The 25,159-nt window shown below is 38.7% G+C and overlaps 1 protein-coding gene across 7 annotated transcripts in view; it reads left to right on the top strand.

Moving 5' to 3' along the window:
- SMC6 (structural maintenance of chromosomes 6) overlaps positions 1 to 25,159 on the top strand; it is a 99,869-nt gene that overhangs the window by 6,285 nt on the left and 68,425 nt on the right. For 5 of the 7 annotated variants that reach the window (XM_051840235.2, XM_051840197.2, XM_051840208.2 and 2 more), the window contains 5 exons: positions 2,254 to 2,396; positions 6,067 to 6,184; positions 8,815 to 8,920; positions 17,474 to 17,610; positions 18,230 to 18,291. In XM_051840235.2, the coding sequence (XP_051696195.1) occupies positions 2,259 to 2,396; positions 6,067 to 6,184; positions 8,815 to 8,920; positions 17,474 to 17,610; positions 18,230 to 18,291 (561 nt within the window). In that variant the 5' untranslated portion in view covers positions 2,254 to 2,258. Of the gene's footprint in view, positions 1 to 2,253; positions 2,397 to 6,066; positions 6,185 to 8,814; positions 8,921 to 9,651; positions 9,781 to 17,473; positions 17,611 to 18,229; positions 18,292 to 25,159 lie in introns of all 7 variants that reach the window. The other 2 variants (XM_070069745.1, XM_070069744.1) reach the window with 1 other exon arrangement.

A 25,159-nucleotide genomic window follows, 5' to 3' on the forward strand; every position in this document is an offset into this window, starting at 1 on the left:
AACATCTCCACATTTAAAAGTTTAAATGTAATTCTTTCAAAACATTTTAATATCTTGCTATGAAAGCAATTTTAGAGCATTAAAGATTGACAGACCACCCAGTTCACTTAATTAAGTTTGTGTTGTCGTAGTACCAAAACCTGACAAAACTGATTCCTCAAGCAGTTCTTTTAATATATATATATATATTATATGTATAACATATATATATATATATATATCTTCAGAATTTATTCTATCCTTGGTAAGTTTGGAAAGCAGTAGATTAAAAAATTAAGCACCGGGGCTGATGCCGTGGTGCAGTGGGTTAATCCTCTGCCTGTGGCGCCGGCATCCCATATAGGCACTGGTTCTAATCCCACCTGCCCCTCTTCTGATCCAGCTCTCTGCTATGGCCTGGGAAAGCAATAGAAGAAGATGGCCCAATTGCTTGGACCCCTGCACCCGCATGGGAAACCGGGAGGAGGCATCTGGCTTCTGGCTTTGGATCTGCGCAGCTCTGGCCTTTGCAGCCATCTGGGGAATGAACCAACAGAAGGAGGACTTTTCTCTCTGTCTTTCCCTCTCACTGTCTGTAACTCTACCTCTCAAATAAATAAATAAAATCTTAAAAAAAAAAAATAAGCACCATGTAGGAATGTCTGTCTCCCTCACTGTCCTTTTCTTTCTCACATTCCTTCTCCAGAGTCCCTCTTCTCCTATTTCTTACCTCTACTCCGTGTTTTTCTTTTAACACCACTCCAGTAGCTCTCTTGTGCCTGTATATACACTTAAGGCTAGGTTTCTTGGCCTGTGTATACAGCATCAAATAGAGCTATCATCTGTTAGTGAGACTAGAATCTGTCAGTCCAAACTGATGAGCGAGAGAATCTAATTCATTCTACTATAGTTGAGGGGGATAAGAGGAATGGGTCACGCACATGGTTCAGACAGGACAACTATGATCTAGCATTTGGGGTACTTAATTGAGCCTAGAAGTATTTCTCATATTGGTCCTTAGAAATTTTTGATTATGTATGTCAGAAATTTTTTTCTCTTTTTATTTGGCAAACAATTATTGAATACCTATCATTTTAGGTTTTAAATGTATTCTAAAGAAAAGAATGAAAGCAACAATCAAAGTCATAAAGCTTAATTTCTTGGTTTGTTTTTTTTTTTTTTTTTAAAGATTTATTTATTTGAAAGGCAGATTACAAGAAAGAGGGATCTCCATCTGCTGATTGACTCCCCGGATGCCAGTAACAGTGGAGGCTGGGCCAGGCTGAAGCCAGGAGCCAGAAACTCCATCCGGGTCTCCCACACAGATGGCAGGAACCCAAGCACTTGGGCTTCATCTGCTGCCAGGCACATTAACAGGATGCTGGGTCTGAAGCAGAATGGCTGGGATTCCAGCCAGGCACTCTAACAAGGGATACTAATGTCCCAAGTGGCGGTTTAACCCTCGGCATCACAGTTACATCCCATGAAGATTAATTTGACTTACATAGACTGTCAGTTTTGACTAGAGATTCAGCATTCATGTGTTTATTAGCAAAATCTTGTATAATTTTAACCATTAACTGTCTAGGTTCAGATTTTATTGTGTACTGGGAAAAAAATAAGACAACACAGACTGTTTCTTTAACGAAGTTACTAGTTACTAAGCAACACAGCTTCAAAATGAACCTCTTTGGGAAAATAATATGATTTACTTATAGCTAGTAAAAATGGGGAGATTGTTCTGAGATAATTTTGAGAGTCACTATGCCATCTCTATAAGTTGACATTGGAAACTGGAAACTTTAATTTCACAAATAAGATCTTTTACTTTTTTGTGAGTTTAGGAGTCAAAGCGTTTAGGTAGTCTTGTATCAATAAACTTTTGGCCATGAATAGCTTTGAAGTAAGATCAACTGGTGTAGAATATGCAGATAATTTTTTTAAGCTGCACAAATTTATTGTATTTTTATGTAGTTGAATTCCACAGGTTTTACTGGACTACAATCAGAGCATCAGTAAGGCTGTGTTCCTTTTTGGATTCTCTGGGGGAAATCTTTTTCCTTACATTTTCCAGCATTAGATTCATGACTAATTGGTCCTCTTTGCAGGATAGAAAATTTTGATTTTCTTTATTTTTCTAAGTACAAATGGTATAATATTTAAAACTTAATAAGCTTCATGTGATTTAATTTCATTGAGTTTAATGTATATGGAGTAGTCGTTATGAATGCTATATTTGATTTACTTCATTGTTAACTGTATATATTTGTTCAGACCTGATGGCCAAAAGAAAGGAAGAAAATTTCTTCTCTCCTGAAAATGCTAAAAGACCAAGACAAGAAGATTTTGAAGATTTTGATAAAGATGGTGATGAAGATGAATGTACAGCTTCTTTCACTAATGGCACCTCTGCTTTGGTAAGTATGAAATTACAAAATTTAGCTTTTCACTTGGCATGTTTTTCATGGCTGGTTTATTTCATATTTGTGATCTTTCAAAATTGGAAGGCCAAGGTAGGGATGGGCATTTGGTGTAGTGGTTTAGATGCTACTTGGGACACCCACATGCTACATTGTAGAGCCTAGATTTTGGTCATGGTTCCACTTCCAAAGCCAGCTTCCTGTTAATATGCACCGTGAGAAGTAGCAGGAGATGGCTCAAGTACTCCCATGTGGGAGAGCTAGATTGAATTCCTGGCTCCTGGCTTTGGCCTAGCCCAACCCCAGCTGTCATGGCCATTTGGGGAATGAACCAGTGAATGGAAGATCTTTGTCTATCTCTCTTTCTTTGTCTTTCCAATAAATAATAAATGGAAAAAAAATAAATGAAAATGAAGAGTCAAAGTAAAATAACCTCTTTTAATCTTGAAGTTTATATTAATTGTTAGAAAAATTAATAGAGAAATTAGTGAAGCAAAGACTTGGGTCTTTGATAAAATGAATAAATTTGACAAACCTCTTTTAAGACCAGCAAAGGAAAAGAAGGGGAAAAGATACAAATTGCCAGTAATAGGAATGAAATAGGGGTGTGAGCATAGGTCCTGTAGAAATCAAAAGCATAAGGAAATAGAGTTAACAGTTCTGTACACATAAATTTGACAATGTAGGTGAAGTCCACCAATTACTTAAAAAGAAAAAAGTACAACGCATGCAATACGTAGTATATGATTTGACTGTTTCCATAACTATTGAGAAAATTTAATTCATGTTTTAAAACTCCTAAAAAGAAATATTCAGGCTCAGTTTGTTTTACTGTACAATTGTACCAAACTTTTAAAAAAGAATGTACATGCAATCTACGTAGTCTTTTCCAGAAAACGGAAGAGGAAGGAATGCTTTGATATCATGATCCTGATATCAACACCAAAGAGATACCAAAAAGAAAACCAACCATACGTGTTCATATGCCTCTGCAGTAAAGATGCAGAAATCCTTAACAAAATATTACCAAATATACTTAAAATTCAGTAATATTTGAAAAGCAGTATACCCCATGAACAAATGGATTTATTGTAGGCATACAAGCCTGATTGGCATCTGAAAATCAATTTAATTCACCATACCACAGGTTGAAGAAGAAAAATTATGGTCCTGTCTCTGGATGTAGCAGAAGTATTTGACAAAATTCAATACCTGTTTGTGATTAAAAATCTTCATAAAAATAGGAGCAGAAGGCAACTTCCTCAACATGATAAGCAACATTGACAGGAGGATCTAGAGCTAATACCCAGTAAACATATTTAATGGTTAAAGATAGAAAAGTTTTCATCTAAGATCAGGAACATAGTAAGAGTGTCTGCTTTCATCATTGTTATTAAGCATTGTGGTAGAATACCTAGTTAGTGAAAATAAAGTTGGAAAATAAGAAATAAAATATAGAAGTTAGGAAGAAAAAAAAAAACTGTCCTCACTTGCAGATAACCTGATTATCTACATATAAAATTTTAAGGAATCTACCAAAAACTCTCAGACTAAAGTGCATTCAGCAAAGTTATAGCATACAAGATACACATTTTTAAAAATTGCATTTTATATAATTGCATTGAACACATTGACATGAAAATTCAGAATTCAATTGCATTTACAGTCACTCAAAAATGCAGTGCTTTAGGGAAATTCATATTAAGATACCATGATACATCTGTAAAATTCCAGACCAAATGCCGGCAAGGTTTTGGAGTAGCAAAAACTCATTCATTTCTGGGAAATGTAGAATGGTGCAACCACTTTGGAAGACAGCCTGGCAGTTTGTTACAAAAATAAACACACTTTTACCATACAATCCAGTGATTATGCTCCATAGTGTCTACCTAAAGGAGTTGAAAACTAGTGGTCTCACAAAAACCTGTACATGGATGTTTGTTGCAGCTTTATTTATAATCTCTTAAACTTGGAAGCAACCAAGATGCCCTTTGGTAGGCCAGTAGATAAACTGTAGTATGTTTAGACAGTGGCTTATTTTTCAGCACCAACAGGAAGTGAGCTATCAATCCTTGAAAAAAAAATGGAGGAAAGAAGCCAAACTGAAAAGGCTATATAATGTATAATTTCAACTCTGATCTTCTGGAAAAGCCATAACTATGGAGACAGAAAGGCCAGTGATTACTAGGGATAGAGAGGAGAGATATCAGCAGGCAGAACACATAATATTTAGGGCAGTGAAAATACCCTGTGTGATCCTATAGTCGTCAGATACACGTCTTTACAATTTTTAAAAATCTACAGAATGTGTAACACGCAGAGTGAAGCCCAATGTAAACTATGGACTTAGAGTGATAATGATGCATCAGTGTAGATTCATCGGCTGTAACCAATGGGCCATTCTGGTATGAGAATTTTTGATACTAGGAGAGGCTGTGCATGTGTGGGAGGAGAGGATGCTTGGGAAATCTCACTGTGTGAACATAAAACTGCTCTAAGAAAATTAATCTTCAAAGAAAAATGAATTAAAAGATGTTCAGGATTTTTATGCTGGAAAGTAACCAACACCGATGAAAGGAATCAAAGAGAACTCAGTAAATGGAGACTCATACATACTTACAGATTGAAAACTCAACATAGAAAAAATATTAATTCTTTTCCAAAATGACAAACCAGTTTAATGCATTTTTCTATCAAAATCCAGTAAGGTTTTTTGTACATATAGACAAATTTATTTTAAAATTTATTTTTTGTATTTTTTTTTTCTTTTTTTGAGAGGCAGAGTTAGAGAGAGAGAGAGAGGTCTTCTGTTCACTGGTTCACCCCCCAAATGGCTGCCACGGCCTGTGCGCTGTGCCAATCCAAAGCCAGGAGCCAGGCACTTCCTCCTGGTCTCCCATGAGGGTGCAGGGCCCAAGCACTTGGCCTATCCTCCACTGCCTTCCCTGGCCACAGCAGAGAGCTGGACTGGAAGAGGGGCAACCGAAACAGAATCCGGCGCCCCGACTGGGACTAGAACTCGTATTATTTTTTTTTAATATTTTATTTTATTTATTTGAAAGGCAGAGTTACAGAGAGAGGTAGAAGGAGAGAGAGGTCTTCCATCTGCTGGTTCACTCCCCAGGTGGCCACAATGGCCAGAGCTAGGCCAATCTGAAGCCAGGAGTCAAGAGCTTCTTCAGATCTCCTATGTGACTGCAGGGGCCGAAGGACTTTGGCCATCTTCTACTGTTTTCCCAGGCCATAACAGAGTTGGATCGGAAGTGGAGCAGCTGGGACTAGAACTGGTACCCATATGGGATGCCGGCGCTTCAGGCGGTGGCTTTAATCCGCTGTGCCACAGCGCTTGCCCATTTTAAAATTTACATGAAAAGTAAAGGCAACTAAAATAGCTAACGTCAAGAAATTATCAGACCCAAATGTCCATATTGTTCATATTAAGGAACCTTGTGATACACTTACTAAATCTTTTAAAGGTTGTAGAACCAGTGGTGACTGAAGAAATGTTCCCATTTTATTTCATCTTATTCGTTGAAGTAACCATTATTCACTCCTTGTAACTTTTTCTTCTCTAAGACTGCTGGTTCTTCCTCCTGCCTGCAAATGCTTGAATGATTGCAATGACTGAATTAGATTGATTGTTTTCTCCAATTTTTTTTCTTAATAGACTGCAGCAGAAGTTGGAATAATTGAAAGTATCGAGCTGAGAAACTTCATGTGCCATTCAATGCTTGGACCTTTTAAATTTGGTTCTAATGTTAACTTTGTCGTTGGTAACAATGGAAGTAAGTGCCTTTGCCCATTTAACTGAGTAGTACTTTGAGATTATAATGTATTTACTTTTTGAAATAGATGACTGTTACTTGTAGTGCTGATAAATATTTGGTGTGTACATCTTTGTGTTTGTAGATACTTTTATATCGAGTTAACTCCAGTATGTTATTGAAACAATAGGGTTAGGGGCTGGTGCTGTGGCTCACTTGGTTAATCCTCCGCCTGCGGCGCTGGCATCCCATATGGGCGCCGGGTTCTAGTCCCAGTTGCTCCTCTTCCAGTCCAGCTCTCTGCTGTGACCTGGGAAGGCAGTGGAAGGTGGCCCAGGTGCTTGGGCCCCTGCACCCGCATTGGAGACCAGGAGGAAGCACCTGGCTGCTGGCTTTGGATCGGCATAGCTCCAGCTGTAGCGGCCATTTGGGGAGTGAACCAATGGAAGGAAGATCTTTCTCTCTGTCTCTCTCTCTCACTGTCTAACTATCTGTCAAATCATAAAAAAAAAAAAAAAAAATAGGGATAAACATTTCCTGCTTATATTTTAAATCCATTTACACTGGATTCTCTACCATGGAACAGTCATCAAGCTATCATCATTGAGATTGAAGCAGCCCTGTGTCTTACCTCAACTTAACATTTTAATAGAGCACAAAACAAGTGGCTTGGGAATCAAACATGAAAGTACCTAATTCTCACTTTGTGATCAATGAAAGCTTTATGAAGAGATGGTACTTGTGCTGGTATTTCAATGAAAATGAAAGATTCTTTAGATCTCACTGTGGGAGGAGTAGAAGAATATATGTATTAGGAATAATGAATAGACTTACATGGTTTTTATCATGTGATACATTCTGGGGAGCAGCAGAAACTGACAGTATACAACCATGTTGTAGATGATATTATAGTGAATTTGAATGTCATGATAAAGATTTTAGGGTTTTATTCAAATGTCAGTGAGTAGCCAATTAAAGTTTTTGAGTAAAGGGTTGACATAGAAAAGGTTTATGAAATAAACTGGTCACTTAATGGACGTCAGATTAGAAGAGGGCAGGAAGAGCACTTAGGCGGCTCTTGTGATAGGTAAACCAGGCATTAGGTCTTAACAACTGAACTGAGGCCAGGCACAGGGAGGAGGCATGCCAGCATCTACCTGCTGGTGCTTCAGTGGGCAACTTAGTGTGTGCAACTACACAAGTCCCTCTTGTTCTCTGTTTTCCCTATTCTATCATGCCATCAAGAAGACATAGATTTTAGGAAAGATTGGACAGAGAAAGGGGTCAGTGCTATAGGTTGCACAGGACCATAAGTAGAGATACCTTTTTTTTTTTAAATACTTGAACCAATGACATTGTTAATAAAACTTTTTTTAAAAGATTTTTTTTTTTTTTTACTTTAAAGGCGTTTAACAGAGAGAGGGAGATACCGAGAGGTCTTCATCCTCTGATTTACTCCCCAAATGGCTGCAATGGGTAGCGCTGGGACATGCTGAAGCCAGGAGCTGGGAGCTTCATCTGGGTCTCCTACTTGGGTGCAGGGGCCCAAGCACTTGGGTCAAACTTCTTTTCTTTCCCAGGCAGATAAGCAGGGAATTGGATCAGAAGTGGAACAGCCAGGGCTTGAACCAGCACTCATACAGGATTCTGGCTGTGGCTTTATACACTTAATAGAAGGAACGCTAATACAGGTAGTGAAGGCAATCCATTTGGTAATGAAGAAAAGGGAGAGAATAAGGATAGGAACTTCAGAGGTATTTCAGCAACTACATTGGCTAATCATCGGTGTGTTGTACAAAATAGTGGGCTGATAAGAGTTGATTGGATTGGTTGATCATGGAGTTCAGCAAATGATTATTATATTCTGAGTAATTGTTAAATATTTTGAAATTTCAGCTTTTGATGTTTTTATATATGTTATGGTAAAAAGAAGTAACACATTTCAAAGAGTTAGAAAATGAAGAATACTCAAATCAAGAGTAACAATTGAAGGAGGGGATACAGAAAGGGAGGGAAATATGATTATCTTAGAATTGTATCCATGAAATACATGAAATCTGTTCTCTTATTAATAAAAATTTTAAAAGTTGTCAAAATATTAAAGTCTGTATGACTGCTAATTTTTTCCTATTAAGTCCATTCATTCATCCAACAAACATGTGGCTATTATGTGCTGACAGTGAGACTGCAGCATTGAAGGAGAGATAATATTCCTGCCCATGTGGAGCTTGCATTTTGTGCTGAGAATATCTGAAAAAAGTAACTATTAACTGTAATGAAGTTAGAGTGTATTAAGAATTATGTGTGGTGTGTGTGGGTGTGTGGGTGTAAATAGAATGTAAGTTTCCTTAGTAGATTGACAGGCTAGGGTGATACAATGGGAGTTTCAGGTAAGAAATATATCATAGCCATTTTTCCCACTTCTGTGTTAGTGGCAAACATTTGATTCCCAAAATGTATAAATTTCATGAAATATTCAACCTCTTTTTTGTAAGCTTTCTGTTTTGGTACTTTAAGAAGATTATAATTGTATTATAGCATATTATTTCAATGTGAGAATAATTCATTTAGAAATATTTTGCATCTAATTTTAGGAATTGACTTTTTTATGTTTTTAATGAGTATGATTTATTCAACACCTGTTTCTTTAGGTGGGAAGAGTGCAGTACTTACAGCTCTTATAGTTGGTCTTGGTGGAAAAGCAGTTGCTACTAATAGAGGATCTTCTTTAAAAGGTTTTGTGAAAGATGGACAGAAGTAAGTGTTTGGCTTTCTACATATCCTCTTATCTTTTTAGTAGAAGCAGCTACTTTGGTTTCCTGATTCATGTAGACAAGGCTGGAATTGAAGTGCCTTCTCAGCATAGGAGCAGAGTTATTGTAGCTTTTCCTTCCTTTCTCTGCTCCTGCTTGGCCCACTGTTGCCTGTTACCCTTTCTAGACAGGTAGCTGGTGCAACCTCCTGACATTTGCCTGCTCACCTACACTCAGGTTTCTGTTAACCTTTCTGGAAGAAAGGACTGTGATAAGTCTTTGTACTCTTATTTAAAGACATATTTATAAAGGTTGCACATTCCTGGCTTTCTTAACCCAGCATCAGCAAGGCCATGTTGATATGATGGGGTGAGAGCAAAATCAGTGACCATTCAAGGTGTCCCTGTACAAAATTTTTTTCCAGCTTTCTAAGAATTCCAGGAAAGTATTCTACTCTCTGATGCTGATTTTATGTCCTTTACCCAAGTGGGTTGCCAGTGAGTTTTATATGAAAACCGTAATCACGAGCCTGTTTGTGGTTCTGTCTGGGCCCTTGATGAATGATCATATTAGAATTCTCTTTGGCTTTTCATTTACATTTCTTTTTGTCATAGGTTGCCTTCATATAGCTGTATATTAATTGTCCAGTTTGTATCACCATGGACTCATTGCCTTTTGCCTACTAGTGGCTCTGTCTTCAGGCTGATCTCATTATTCTTTTTCATACTGCCCCAGATACCTCTGGAGGGATCCTTGTTTCTCATAACAACTGAATGTCCTAAACCCTGTCATACTGTCTCCCAGCGTGAGGCTGCTCCCACTGCTGCTGCTTCTCACACGCCCAGTGTCCAGAACTTTTGAGTGGTAATTAACACTGTCTTTTTTCTCATATGCTAGACTTTCTTTCTATTCAGTGTTATATCTGTTTGACTTCTCTTGTTAGTAAAAAATAGAATGGGGGCATGATGTAAATTAGGTTTGTGGGCTTCTTAATGTATTATGCAAAGGCCTTAAGAATCTTACGCCAAGATTCCACACTGATTCGAGAAGGGCAAAAGATACAGAGAAAGTAATTTTCCATGCCTTGTGGCCTTGGAGAATAACTGTTTGATAGCAGTTCTCTAGCACAGTTTCCTTCTGCACTTATCTTACTTGAGCCCCATCCCAGGAAGTCTTGTGCTTGCCCTTTACCCTCCCCAAACAAGATTACATGTGAAGTAAAAAAATAGTTTTCACTTTTTTGGGGCATGATTTGTTTTATTTATTTGAAAGTCATACTGACAGTGGCTAGAGAGACAGAAGGAGAAAGAGATCTTGGGTTTGTTGGTTTACTCCCAAAATGTCTGCAGGTGACTAGGGCTGGGCAGGCCAATACTGGGAGCCTGGAACTCCATCCGAGTCTTCCATGTTTGTGGCAGAGGACCAAGTACTTGGGTCATCTTCTGTTGCCTGTGTAGGTGCATTAGCAGGAAGTTGGATTGGAAGCAGAGTAGGCCGGGCTCCAACCAGCACTCTGAAGTGACATGGTGGCTTAACCCACTGCGCCCTAGTGCCAACCTCAGTTACTTTATTGCTTTTAAGTTCATAGACCCAACCCTATTTCAATTCATTACTTTTACTATGCATTTCTTAGTTGTCCATACAATCACCTAGTGAACTTGGTCAGAGAACAGATTGATCTTTCAGGTACAGGCTTCAGAAAGAAAATATTTTTTATGTGCGATTAAATGTTTTGTCTCAATTAAATATTCTTGATTTTTTTTTCATTTAGGAAGTACTTGGACCAAAACAGACTTCTGAATGCTGTCTTCAAAATACTACTTAAAAAAGAAATTCTCATTTATTTGTGTCACTAAATTCAAGGACATAGCTGCCTATAGTGGGATCATTAATATGTGTGTGTATATATATATATAATTTTAAGATTTATTTATTTATTTGAAAGGCAGAATTACAGAGAGGCAGAGAGAGCAAGAAGTCTTCCATATGAAGGTTCACTTCCGAATGGCTGCAATGGCCAGAGGTGAGCCAATCTGAAGCCAGGAGCCAGAAACTTCTTACGGGTCTCTACCTGGGTTTAGGGCCCAAGCACTTGGGCCATCTTCTGCTTTCCCAGGCCATAGCAGAGAGTTGGGTCGGAAGAGGAGCAGCCAGGACTTGAACCAGCACCCGTGTGGGATGCCAGCACTGCATGAAGCAGTTTTACCTGCTACGCAGCAGCTCTGGCCTCCATTAATATATTTTAAAACAAGTTAATCATAGCTAAAACTTTTAACTTGAGCTCAGTCTCCTTTTTTCTAGTTGTCCAAAAAAGCAGGTGAAAGTAGAGCTTTCCAAAGCCATTGCTATTTCTCTTATCATGCCTTCCCTCATTTAAAACATTGCTATCTGTGAAACTCCTCTGTGTAATCATCTCTTTCTTGAAGAATCAGCTCATTGAGCTTTTCTTGTCCCACTCTGTATGTAAGCAGCTGCTCCCATTTGCCTGAGGAATGTCAGTCTGGCACAAGTCTAAGGTAGCACTAAGGACTCTGGTCTCTCCCTTTTTCCGTCTCAAACTTTGTGCTCCCTGCTAGTGTCATCTAGACTGTGGGCTTCTTATCTTGGGGTATTGCAACTCTCCTGTTGCAATACTTGAGAGAACTCTGCCTTGAGATATTTTGCCTGGGCCTTAGCCCTCTGAGTATCTGCTAGCACTTTACAGTGATATGGGGACAGTAAGTGAATTCTGTGTATGTCCTCACATAATGACTTCCCTCAGTGATGCAAAGCCTGTTGTCCTTGCTATTCAGATTCTTTTGGAATATGTACAGCTCACTGTTTCCACCCTCAGCCTTCCTATACACAAGCCTTTGTAGCATTGGGGTCTTTGTAGTAGTTCTACTTTTGATGTCAGCTGTGTCTCAAAGATTATGAGGGATGAAAATTCATTCTCCTGTTTTATGTTCTGGATTCATGTAGTCAAAGACAAAACTTCCTGCAGAGGAGCAGGCTATCCAAGGAAGGAGTAGATGCATCCTGTTTTTATATGACTTCTTCCTTATTCCTGACAATGTATGCTGCTGCCAATTCTACCTCTGTATAGACAGGTTCTATCAGAATTGGAAAAGTAGCCTGATGCTTAGAGAGTGGCTCAACTTGTCATTCTGAAAGAACTCTCATTGGTGGTCACTCTTCTATATTTATAAGCATTGGACTCTGACACTTTACCCAAATTCAGCGTCAACAAAGGCCACATTAGTATACAGAGCGGAGAGCAGAGCCAGTGTCCAGCTCACTTGGCCCTGTTTCCTTACACAAATTTTTTTTCTTGAACAGTTGAGACTTTTTCGTAAACATTAATTTTTTAAAATACTTTCGTATACTTATTAAAATCATGCAGCGTCAAGATACCAATGCCTCAAAAATTCTCACTATAATATAGTTAGCTTTAAAATGCAAAAATACCTAGGAATAAAGATAATAAAGTTGATATAACTAGTCAAGAGTGAGTATTTATTTTATTTGTTTGAGAGACCCGCAGGAGATGCCATCCGCTGATTTACTCCTCAAATTCCTACAATGGCAGGAGCTGGGACTGGCCAAAGCTTGGAGCCAGGAACTCAGTCAGGGTCTCCCACATGGGTGGCAGGAAACCAAACTACTTGAACCATCACCTGCTGCCTTCTGGGGTATGCATAAGGAGGAAAGTAGAATTGGGAGTGGAGCTACTATTCAAACCTAAGCACTCAGATATGGAATGTGGGTGTCCCAGGTGGAATCTTAATAATTAGGACAGATATACACCCCTGAGAAAGAGGCTTGATACGTCAGACAGCAAATACATGTAGTCACTTTATTTATTTTTAAGATGCTTTCCTTAGCCGTCGCCACGGCTCACTAGGGTAATCCTCCGCCTTGCAGCGCCGGCACACTTGGTTCTAGTCCCGGTCGGGGCGCCGGATTCTGTCCTGGTTGCCCCTCTTCCAGGCCAGCTCTCTGCTGTGGCCAGGGAGTGCAGTGGAGGATGGCCCAAGTGCTTGGGCCCTGCACCGCATGGGAGACCAGGATAAGTACCTGGCCCCTGCCATCGGATCAACGTGGTGCGCCGGCCACGGCGGCCATTGGAGGGTGAACCAACAGCAAAGGAAGACCTTTCTCTCTGTCTCTCTCTCACTATCCACTCTGCCTGTCCAAAAAAAAAAAAAAGATGCTTTCCTTTAATATGTTAACTTAATGCTAGATAGTCTCATCAGTTAATGAAATTAAAAATTTTTGCTATATGTTGTAAGCTATCTGCCCTCCTCCCCATCATACTTTTTTTTTTAGTTTTTTTAACTTTTATTCAATAAATATAAATTTCCAAAGTACAGCTTTTGGATTACAGTGGCTTCCCCCCCCCGCCCCATAACCTCCCTCCTACCCACAACCCTCCCATCTCCTGCTCCCTCTCCCATCCCATTCACATCAAGATTCATTTTCAATTATCTTTATATACAGAAGATCAATTCAGTGTATACTATGTAAAGATTTCAACAGTTTGCACCCACACAGAAACACAAAGTGTAAAATACTGGTTGTGTACTAGTTATACCGTTAATTCACATAGTACAACACATTAAGGACAGAGATCCTACATGAGGAGTAAGTGCACAGTGACTCCTGTTGTTGATTTAACAATTGACACTCTTGTTTATGGCGTCAGTAATCACCCGAGGCTCTTGTAATGAGTTGCCAAGGCTATGGAAGCCTTTTGGATTTGCCAACTCCGATCTTATTTAGACAAGGTCATAGTCAAAGTGAAGTTCTCTCCTCCCTTCAGAGAAAGGTACCTCCTTCTTTGCTGGCCTGTTCTTTCCACTGGGATCTCATAGAGATCTTTCATTTAGGTTTTGTTTGTGTGTTTTTTGTTTTTTGTTTTTTGTTTTTTTTTTTCCCCACAGTGTCTTGGCTTTCCATGCCTGAAATACTCTCATAGGCTTTTTAGCCAGATCCAAATGCCTTACGGGCTGATTCTGAGGCCAGAGTGCTGTTTAGGACATCTGCCATTCTATGAGTCTGTTGTGTATCCCGCTTCCCATGTTGGATCATTCTCCTTTTTAATTCTATCAGTTAGTGTTAGGAGACACTAGTCTTGTTTATGTGATCCTTTGACTCTTAATCCTATCATGATGATCAATTATGAACTGAAACTAATCACTTGGACTAGTGAGATGGCATTGGTACATGCCACCTTGATGGGATTGAATTGGAATTCCCTGGCACGTTTCTAACTCTGCCGTTTGGGGCAAGTCTGATTGAACATGTGCCAAATTGTACATCTCCTCCCTCTCTTATTTAGGGATCACTTTTCAGTTAAATTTAAACACCTAAGAATAATTGTGTGTTAATTGAAGAGTTTAACCAATAGTATTAAATAGAACAAAAAGTAAATACAAAAAGGAATAATGTATTAAGTTGTTCCTTGACAGTCAGGACAAGGGCTGATCAAGTCACCGTTTCTCATAGTGTCCATTTCACTTCAACAGGTTTCCTTTTTGGTGCTGCGTTAGTTGTCACCGATCGGGGAGAACATGTGATATTTGTCCCTTTGGGACTGGCTTAATTCATTCAGCATGATGTTTATCAGATTCTTCCATTTTGTTGCAAATGACCGGATTTCATTTTTTTTTTACTGCTGTATAGTATTCTATAGAGTACATGTCCCATAATTTCTTTATCCAGTCCAGTGTTGCCCATTCATACTTTAATTAGTGGTTCTCTTCTTTGACTTATCATTAGAATTAACTTGAGCTTTTAAAAATCTTGTCAATGACAATTTTTCAGGAATATGACTGTCTTAATTAGATAACTATTAATAAAAACAAGCACATACACTGATCTGTTTAAGGGAGCTTTAGGAAAGAATGCTTATAAAGATGCAGAAATATAAGTTTTGGAAGTTACAAAGAGAAAGTGCATCTGGGTCTCACGAGTGACCAGACTGTGTAAACCAAAAGATCCTTTGTCTCTAGGTCTCTTTTTCATTTTTCTTTGTTTGAAAGGCCGAGAGAGAAAGATGAAGAGATCTTCTATCCCATAGTTCACTTGTCAGATGTACCTAATGGATTGGATTGGGCCTTTCCAAAGCCAGGATTCTGAAACTGGATCAATTTCAAGTACTCCCAAAGTGCACATTAGCAGGAACCTGGAATTCAAAGTGGGGCCTAGACCTAGGCACTCTGATAAGGGTGTCCTAATCAGCATCTTAGCAACTGTGCCAAACACCTGCCTCTGTCTTTGGGTCTTTGCGTCTGAATGTTCCTTATCTCTGAGCCTCTGTCTCTTTCTCTTTTCCTTTGGTGTATGCTGCAACTCTGTACCACTTCCCTTACCTCCTTACCTTAATGGGCTGTACTTCTCTGTGTGCTGTCTTCCCTCCTGTGTCTCCTTAGGACACATGTGTGGGTGTGTTTCTCTTTTTGTCTCTGAAGTATATGTTTTTTTTTTCTTATTCTTCAGCCTAGTCTTTGTCACTCTGTGTCTTCAATGTCAAGTATTTATAATAAACTGTCAATCTGGCAGGGGTGGGGGAGTGGGGAGGTTATAAGGAAGTGGTCTTGTGTTCTCTGTGTCTTTGCCAACCCCTGTGGGTGTCAGTCCATTGAAGTGGTTTCCCAAGAGCTTACGTATTCCATATTCCTGCTCCTTTCTGCAAATTTCCCATTTTCTTACCCATGTATAATGCTGCATATAGTTTTCTCTTGTTCCAGAGGCCTCATAATTTTGTAGCTACAAGGAATCACCATTTCTTGACTTGGCTGTATCTTAATTTGAATTTAAAAAATTTTTTAAAAATAATTTTAGATTAGCAGAAGTATTGCAAATGTAGTACAGAAATTTCTGTACATACCTTCACCCAGTTTCTCTTAATGTTGGTATCTTCAATAACTAAGGTACATTTATCAAAGCTGTGCTTAAATTTAACATTGATAGAATATTAACTAAATTATAAACTTGTTTCAGATTTTTACCAGTTTTCTTAATTTGGATTTTAAAAGAAGAGAATCTGGTTGCTCAGTTAGTACACAGTTCTATGTTTAGCTCAATCCATGGAGGACAGGGTGGGACCGATAGGGCTGCTAAGGCATTTCTTTCTGCTGTAGTCCTTGCAAAGAAGAGGATGATTAGGCAAGGGCAGACTGAGCACTGCAGCATGTCTGCTGTCACATCAGCAGGGTGATGGAGACTTCCATCTTGAATGTTTCTTCCTACATTTCCTGGAAATGACAGCGGTTTTGGAATAGGAGTGCTTTTTCCTGAAAACAAGTTTGCTAAGTTTATTTCATTACCAGTTAAAAGAGTTTTTTATCAAAGGACTTTAGCATTTTAGTATATGCTCCTAAGAACTAGAGAAAGTATTTTCTGCTTTTACGTGTTAGGAAATTATAAGCACATATGTGTGTATGTTTTCACCAACATCTTTTTTGCTAGTTTTTCTGTTAAGTATTTTTGTTTTTTTTTGACAGATAGAGTGGACAGTGAGAGACAGAGAGACAGAGAGAAATGTCTTCCTTTTGCCATTGGTTCACCCTCCAATGGCCGCCGCGGCCGGCGCGCTGCGGCCAGCGCACCGCGCTGATCCGAAGGCAGGAGCCAGGTGCTTCTCCTGGTCTTCCATGGGGTGCAGGGCCCAAGCACTTGGGCCATCCTCCACTGCACTCCCTGGCCATAGCAGAGAGCTGGCCTGGAAGAGGGGCAACCAGGACAGAATCCGGCGCCCCGACCGGGACTAGAACCTGGTGTGCCGGCGCCACTAGGCGGAGGATTAGCCTGTTGAGCCATGGCGCCGGCCTTGTTAAGTATTCTTAACAGATTTATAGACAACTACTTATTTTTTTCCCCTTGTAATATCTTAAAATTTGCATGACTATAAATGCCTTAAACTTCTTTAAAACTGTAACAGTCGCTTTCAGCTAGGCAAGTTTATACTTTTAAGATCTTTAGGTGTGTTTAGCTGCATGGTGTTTTAAAATAATTCTTTCATAATGTCAACACTTTAAGAAATTTGGATCGTAGTTTATATTTCTTGATATCAGGTAATTTTGTTTTTTACTGCCAAATTACTGAAAAATTAAGACTGTCTCCCTTAATCCTAATCCTTTTAGGAACTATCATTATTTTATGATGATTCTTCATCATTTTTAAAAGTGTATTCTCGGTGTGGTAGCGTATTGTGCAATTCTTCCTAGTCAGGTAATATATAATAATAGAGGATACAATCCTTATAAGAAAATATATAACGTATTTACATGACTTGAAATAACCAAAACTTAATGTTTTTTTGCTAAATATGGTATTTCTATTATACAGTAGATTATTTCTCATGAAGCTTCTGTTATTCTCAACTTTGTATTTTTGTTAGGCATGATATCTTTATCATTATTCTGTAGTAAACTGTCAGTCATCAGCTGTGGATGTAAAGCAAGTTTTCAGATGAATTAGCCAAATTGTTTAAATGTTTTGAAAATATCTGAAAATTCTGGTAGCCTAATATTTTCATTGAACTTATCTGACATAGCTTAACCTCATGTTTTAGCTCAGCAGATATCTCAATCACATTAAGGAACAGAGGAGATGATGCCTTTAAACCAAATGTGTATGGTGACTCGATAATTGTGCAACAGCATATCAGCATGGATGGGAGTCGATCATATAAACTAAAAAGTGGAAAAGGTTTGTTTGGTTTCCTTTTCATATAAAATATTAGTGAATACTTATGCTGGAATTTATTGAAAGGATACTTCTTCCCATTCTTTTGAAACTTCTGTGTTGTAAATGATTGGTGGTTTTGTGTGTATGTATCTGCCTTTGTATGCACAGATATATAGATATATGTCTATGTTGCACAGAGTTCCTTCACCATAGGCCTTCTGGTGGCAGCACCATGAGCAACAGAATTTGAATCCATTTGAAAGACTATCCATTTTGCTGTTACTAGACCTTTCACCCTATAGTTTCTATAGCTTGTGGAGAGAGATGCTAGCAAAAGATAGGGAAAGGAAGAGGTAAGAGTTTATAGTTTACTGGAAAGAAGAGGTAGGTGAGGAGAAATGAAATGTTATGGAAAGATGAGCCCTGTTAATGCACCTATATACTTTGTCCTCCTCTCTACTGCATGGGGGTTAGCATAGCACCCTAGTTCCTTCAGATTTATACATGCATATTCTGTAGTGCCTTTCTTGATGACAGAATGAAAAGTAATTCATTTTTATATTTTATAAATAATTGTATGTATTTTTCTGGATAATTGCCCTGAAGTAGTCTGGCCAATATTTATGTTTTTCATAATTAGGTGCTGTGGTATCTCAAAGGAAAGAAGAATTGGTTGCAGTTCTTGACCATTTTAATATCCAGGTAATTCTAAATTTGTGTTTCAGATTGATTAATGCAGCTGATTATTTTTGGGTGTGATTTCACTTGTGGTGTATATATATATAATATTAAAAATAGCTCGTTTGGGTAAATTGACCACAGAAAGAATGTGTACTCTAACTATTATTAGTGAAACTCCTTAAAAATCACCAGTTAACTTGAATTTTCAATAAATAACACACTGGATTTAATTTGAACATCTGATGTAAACTGGTATATGCTAAAATTTATGTTAATAAGACTTTAACATTTCTTTGCTTTCTACTATTCTATCCAAAAAAAGCATCACTGTCCCCTAAAGTCAGTTGCTAAAATCTTGAAGAAAAAATTTCATCTGGAAAAGGAAAGTGTTTCTGTGTATTTTGGAGTTAGTGATTACATCTATAGGAGACGAGGCTTGGGTCCTTTCTACCAAGATACTTTTTGTATTAGTTTTCTGCTTACGAAGAAAAAGAATTTTGGAGCTGGCACTGCGGTATAATAAGTTAAGCCTCTGCCTACGGCACTGGCTTCCCACATGGGCACCAGTTCAAGTCCCAGCTGTTTGACTTCTGATTCAGCTCCCTGTTAATGGGCCTGGAAAAGCAGCATAGAATGACCAAGTGCTTGGGCCCTTGCACCCATGTGGGAGACCCAGAACAAGTTTGTGGCTCCTGGTTTCAGATTGGCCCGCCTCTCACTATTATAGCCATTTGGGAAGTGAACCAGCAGATGGAAGACCTCTCACTCTGTCTGCCTCTCTCTCTAACTCTGCCTCTCAAATAAATAAATAAATAAATATTTAAAAACAAAAAAAGAAAAGGAAGAGTCTTATTTAAAGCGTACAGTTGTGGAACCTGAAAGTCCAAATAGCATGGCATGGGCTCTGCTGAGAGCCCTGTGGCAGATGGTGGAGTAATTACAGGAAGAAGTGGTTATGTCCCAAAATAAGAAGTCAAAAAGACACTGGCTGAGGCCTGGCTCAAACACTTTAAAAAAAAAAAAAATTGGTGTGCATTTATTTTTATTTGAAAGGCAGACACAGATTTTCCATCTGTTGATTCACTCCCCAAATTTCCATAATGGCCAGAGCTGGGCCAAGCTGAAGCTAGATGCTTGAAACTCAATCCTAGTCTTCTACAGGGGTGACAGAGACCCAAGTACATGAGCCATCATCTGTTGCTTCTCAGAGGACATTGCAGAAAGCTGGGTGAGAAACAGAGGAGTTAGGACGCAAACCAAACACTCTGATATGAGATGAAGCTGTCCCAAGTGCATCTTTTTTTTTTTTTTAACTTTTATTTAATGAATATAAATTTCCAAAGTACAGCTTATGGATTACAATGGCTTCCCCCCCATAACGTCCCTCCCACCCGCAACCCTCCCCTCTCCCACTCCCTCTCCCCTTCCATTCACATCAAGATTCATTTTCGATTCTCTTTATCTACAGAAGATCAGTTTAGCATACATTAAGTAAAGATTTCAACAGTTTGCTCCCACACAGAAACATAAAGTGGAAAATAATAGATGATTTTTTTAAATGATGATGAAATCAGATCAGACCTATTGTCATGTTTAATCCCAGTGAGAGTCAAGTTGGGAATTGATAATTTCTTCTTCTTTTTTTTTTTTTTTTTTACAGAGGATCAGTTTAGTATACATTAAGTAAAGCTTTCAACAGTTTGCACCCCCATAGAAACACAGAGTGAAATATACTGTTTGAGTACTCGTTATAGCATTAAGTCTCAATGTACAGCACGCTAAGGACAGAGATCCTACATGAGGAGCGAGTGCACAGTGACTCCTGTTGTTGACTTTACAAATTGACACTCTTGTTTATGGCATCAGTAATCTCCCCATGCTCCAGTCATGAGTTTCCAAGGCTATGGAAGCCCCTTGAGTTCTCCGACTCTTATCTTGTTTAGACAAGGTCATAGTCAAAGTGGAGGTTCTCTCCTCCCTTCAGAGAAAGGTACCTCCTTCTTTGAAGACCTGTTCTTTCCACTGGGATCTCACTCACAGAGATCTTTCATTTAGGTGGCTTTTTTTTTTTTTTTTTTTTTTTTTTTTTTTTTTGCCAGAGTGTCTTTCCATGCCTGAAATACTCTCATGGGCTTTTCATCCAGATCGGAATGCCTTTAGGGCTGATTCTGAGGCCAGAGTGCTGTTTAGGACATCCGCCATTCTATAAGTCTGCTGAGTATCTCGCTTCCCATGTTGGATCACTCTCCCCTTTATTTATTCTATCGGTTAGTATTAGGAGGTACTAGACTTGTTTATGTGCTCCCTTTGACTCTTAGTCCTTTCATTATGATCAATTGTGAACTGAAATTGATCACTTGGACTAGTGAGATGGCATTGGTACATGCCACCTTGATGGGATTGAATTGGAGTCCCCTGGTATGTTTCTAACTCTACCATTTGGGGCAAGTCAGCTTGAGCATGTCCCAAATTGTACATCTCTTCCCTCTCTTATTCCCACTCTTATGTTTAACAGGGATCACATTTCAGTTAAATTTCAACACTTAAGAATAACTGTGTATTAATTACAGAATTAAACCAGTCATATTAAGTAAAACAGACAAAAAAACTACTAAGAGGGATAATGTATTAAGTTGTTCATTAACAGTCAGGGCTATGCTGATCAAGTCACCATTTCTCATAGTGTCCATTTCACTTCAACAGGTTTCCTTTTTGGTGTTCAGTCAGTTGTCACCAATCAGGGAGGACATATGGTATTTGTCCCTTTGGGACTGGCTTATTTCACTCAGCATGATGTGTTCCAGATTCCTCCATTTTGTTGCAAATGACTGGATTTCATTGTTTCTTACTGTGGTATAGTATTCTAAAGAGTACATATCCCATAATTTCTTTATGCAGTCTACCGTTGATGGGCATTTAGGTTGCTCCCAGTCTTGGCTATTGTGAATTGAGCTGCAATAAACATTAGGGTGCAGACCTCTTTTTTGTTTGCCAATTTAAATTCCTTTGGGTAAATCCCAAGGAGTGGGATGGCTGGGTCGAACGGTAGGGTTATCTTCAGGTTTCTGAGGAATCTCCAGACTGACTTCCATAGTGGCTTAACCAGTTTGCATTCCCACCAACAGTGGGTTAGTGTCCCTTTTTCCCCACATCCTCTCCAGCATCTGTTGTTGGTAGATTTGTGTATGTGAGCCATTCTAACCGGGCTGAGGTGAAACCTCATTGTGGTTTTGATTTGCATTTCCCTGATTGCTAGTGACCTTGAACATTTTTTCATGTGCCTGTTGGCCATTTGGATTTCCTCTTTTGAAAAATGTCTATTGAGGTCCTTGGCCCATCACTTAAGTGGGTTGTTGGTTTTGTTTTTGTGGAGTTTCTTGATCTCTTTGTAGATTCTGGTTATTAACCCTTTATCTGTTGCATAGTTTGCAAATATTTTTTCCCATTCTGTCGGTTGTCTCTTCACTCTCCTGACTGTTTCTTTTGCAGTACAGAAACTTCTCAATTTGATGCAATCCCAATAGTTGATTTTGGCTTTGACTGCCTGTGCCTCCCGGGTCCTTTCCAGAAATTCTTTGCCTGTGCCAATATCTTGAAGGGTTTCTCCAATGTTCTCTAATAACTTGATGGTGTCAGGTCGTAGATTTAGGTCTTTAATCCACGTTGAGTGGATTTTTGTGTAAGGTGTAAGGTAGGGGTCTTGCTTCATGCTTCTGCACGTGGAAATCCAGTTTTCCCAACACCATTTATTGAATAGACTGTCCTTGCTCCAGGAATTGGTTTTAGATCCTTGATCAAATATAAGTTGGCTGTAGATGTTTGGGTTGATTTCTGGTGTTTCAATTCTGTTCCATTGGTCTATCCATCTGTTTCTGTACCAGTACCATGCTGTTTTGATTACAACTGCCCTGTAGTATGTCCTGAAATCTGGTATTGTGATGCCTCCGGCTTTGTTTTTGTTGTACAAGATTGCTTTAGCTATTCGAGGTCTCTTGTGTCTCCATATGAATTTCAGCATCATTTTTTCTAGATCTGAGAAGAATGTCTTTGGTATCTTGATTGGGATTGCATTGAATCTATAAATTGCTTTTGGGAGAATGGACATTTTGATGATGTTGATTCTTCCGATCCATGAGCATGGAAGATTTTTCCATTTTTTGGTATCCTCTTCTATTTCTTTCTTTAAGATTTTGTAATTCTCATTGCAGAGATCTTGAACGTCCTTGGTTAAGTTTATTCCAAGGTATTTGATTGTTTTTGTAGCTATTGTGAATGGGATTGATCTTAGCAGTTCTTTCTCAGCCATGGCATTGCTTGTGTATACAAAGGCTGTTGATTTTTGTGCATTGATTTTATATCCTGCCACTTTGCCAAACTCCTCTATGAGTACCAATAGTCTCTTAGTAGAGTTCTTTGGATCCTCTAAGTACAGAATCATATCGTCTGCAAAGAGGGATAGTTTGACTTCTTCCTTCTCAATTTGTATTCCTTTGATTTCTTTTTCTTGTCTGATGGCTCTGGCTAAAACTTCCAGAACTATGTTAAATAGAAGTGGTGAGAGTGGGCATCCCTGCCTGGTGCCAGATCTCAGTGGAAATGCTTCCAACTTTTCCCCATTCAATAGGATGCTGGCTGTGGGTTTTTCATAAATTGCTTTGATTATATTGTTGAATGTTCCTTCTATACCCAATTTGCTTAGAGTTTTCATCATGAAAGGGTGTTGAATCTTATCAAATGCTTTCTCTGCATCTATTGAGATAATCATATGGTTTTTCTTCTGCAGACTGTTAATGTGGTGAATCACATTGATTGATTTGCGAATGTTGAACCATCCCTGCATTCCAGGGATAAATCCCACTTGGTCTGGTTGGATGATTTTCCTGATGTGTTGTTGTATTCTATTGGCAAGAATTTTATTGAGGATTTTTGCATCTATGTTCATCAGGGATATTGGTCTGTAATTTTCTTTCAGTGCTGCATCTTTCTCTGGCTTAGGGATTAAGGTGATGCTGGCTTCATAGAAAGAATTTGGGAGGATTCCATCTTTTTCGATTGTTCTGAATAGTTTGAGAAGAAATGGAATCAGTTCTTCTTTAAATGTCTGGTAGAATTCAGCAGTGAATCCATCTGGTCCTGGGCTTTTCTTTGTTGGGAGGGCCTTTATTACTGTTTTAATTTCTGTTTCAGTTATGGGTCTATTTAGGTTTTCTATGTCTTCATGGTTCAATTTAGGTAGATTGCATGTGTCCAGGAATCTATCCATTTCTGATAGATTTTCTTGTTTGCTGGCATACAAGTCCTTGTAGTAATTTCTGATTATTCTTTTTATTTCTGTGGTGTCTGTTGTTATGTTTCCTTTTTCATCTCTGATTTTATTGATTTGGGTCTTTTCTCGTCTTTTTTTAGTTAGTTGGGCCAATGGGGTGTCAATTTTGTTTCTTTTTTCAAAAAACCAGCTCTTCGCTTGGCTGATTTTTTGTAATGTTTTTTTGGATTCAATCCTGTTAATTTCTTCTCTGATTTTAATTATTTCTCTTCTCCTACTAGATTTGGGTCTGGTTTGCTGCAAATTTTCTAGGTCCTTGAGATGCACTGAAAGCTCATTTATTTGGTGTCTTTCCAATTTCTTCATATAGGCCCCTATTGGTATAAACTTGCCTCTCAATACTGCTTTTGCCGTATCCCATAAGTTTTGATATGTTGTGTTGTTATCCTCAGTTACTTCCAGAAAGTTTCTGATTTCTCTTTTGATTTCTTGAATGACCCAGTGTTCATTCAGGAGCATGTTGTTCAGTCTCCATGTGTTTGCATACTTTCTGGGGTTTCCTGAGTTGCTAATTTCCAGCTTCATTCCACTGTGGTCTGAGAAGCTGCATGGTATGATTCTAATTCTTTTGAATTTGCTGAGACCTAGTATGTGATCAATCCTAGAGAAGGTTCCATGCACTGCTGAGAAGAATGTAAAGTCTTTAGATGTAGGATTGAAAGTTCTGTAGATATCTGTTAGATCCATTTGGGCAATAGTGTCGATTAAATCTGCTCTTTTCTTGTTGATCTTCTGTCTGGATGATCTATCTATTTCTGAGAGTGGAGTATTGAAGTCCCCCAGTACTATTGTATTGGAATCTAAGTCTCCCTTTAAGTCCCTTAACATATCTTTTAAATAGACTGGTGACCTGTAATTAGGTGCATATACATTTATAATTGTTATATCTTCCTGTTGAATCGAACCCTTAATCATTATATAGTGCCCCTCTTTGTCTCTCTTAACAGTTTTTGTATTAAAGTTTATTTTGTCTGATATTAATATGGCTACACCTGCTTTTTTTTGTTTTTTGTTGGCATGGAATATCTTTTTCCAACCTTTCACTTTCAGACTGCATGCATCTTTGTTAGAGAGATGTGTTTCTTGTAGGCAACAAATAGTTGGGTGTTTTTCCTTAAGCCAGTCAGCCAGTCTGTGTCTTTTAACTGGACAGTTCAGGCCATTCACTTTTAATGTGACTATTGATACATAGTGACTTTGCCCTGCCATTTTTCCGGAGATATTTTCTAGTATATGCTTTGAGCTTCCCATGCTCTTTTACTGGTAGGTGTTCTTCCTTTCCCTTCGTTCATATTGATGGCCGTGTTTCTGTGTTTCTGAGTGTAGCACATCTTTATGTATCTTTTTCAGGGCCGGACGAGTGGCCACAAAGTCTTTCAATTTGTGTTTGCTATGAAAGGTCTTTATTTCACCTTCATTCACAAATGAGAGCTTGGCAGGATATAATATTCTGGGCTGGCAATTTTTCTCTCTTAGCACCTGTGCTATGTCTCGCCATTCCCTCCTAGCCTGTAGTGTTTCTGATGAGAAGTCTGCTGTGGGTCTGATTGGAGATCCTCTGAG

Source organism: Oryctolagus cuniculus, chromosome 2 (assembly GCF_964237555.1).
Source record: "Oryctolagus cuniculus chromosome 2, mOryCun1.1, whole genome shotgun sequence".
In the NCBI taxonomy this organism is placed as follows: domain Eukaryota; kingdom Metazoa; phylum Chordata; class Mammalia; order Lagomorpha; family Leporidae; genus Oryctolagus; species Oryctolagus cuniculus.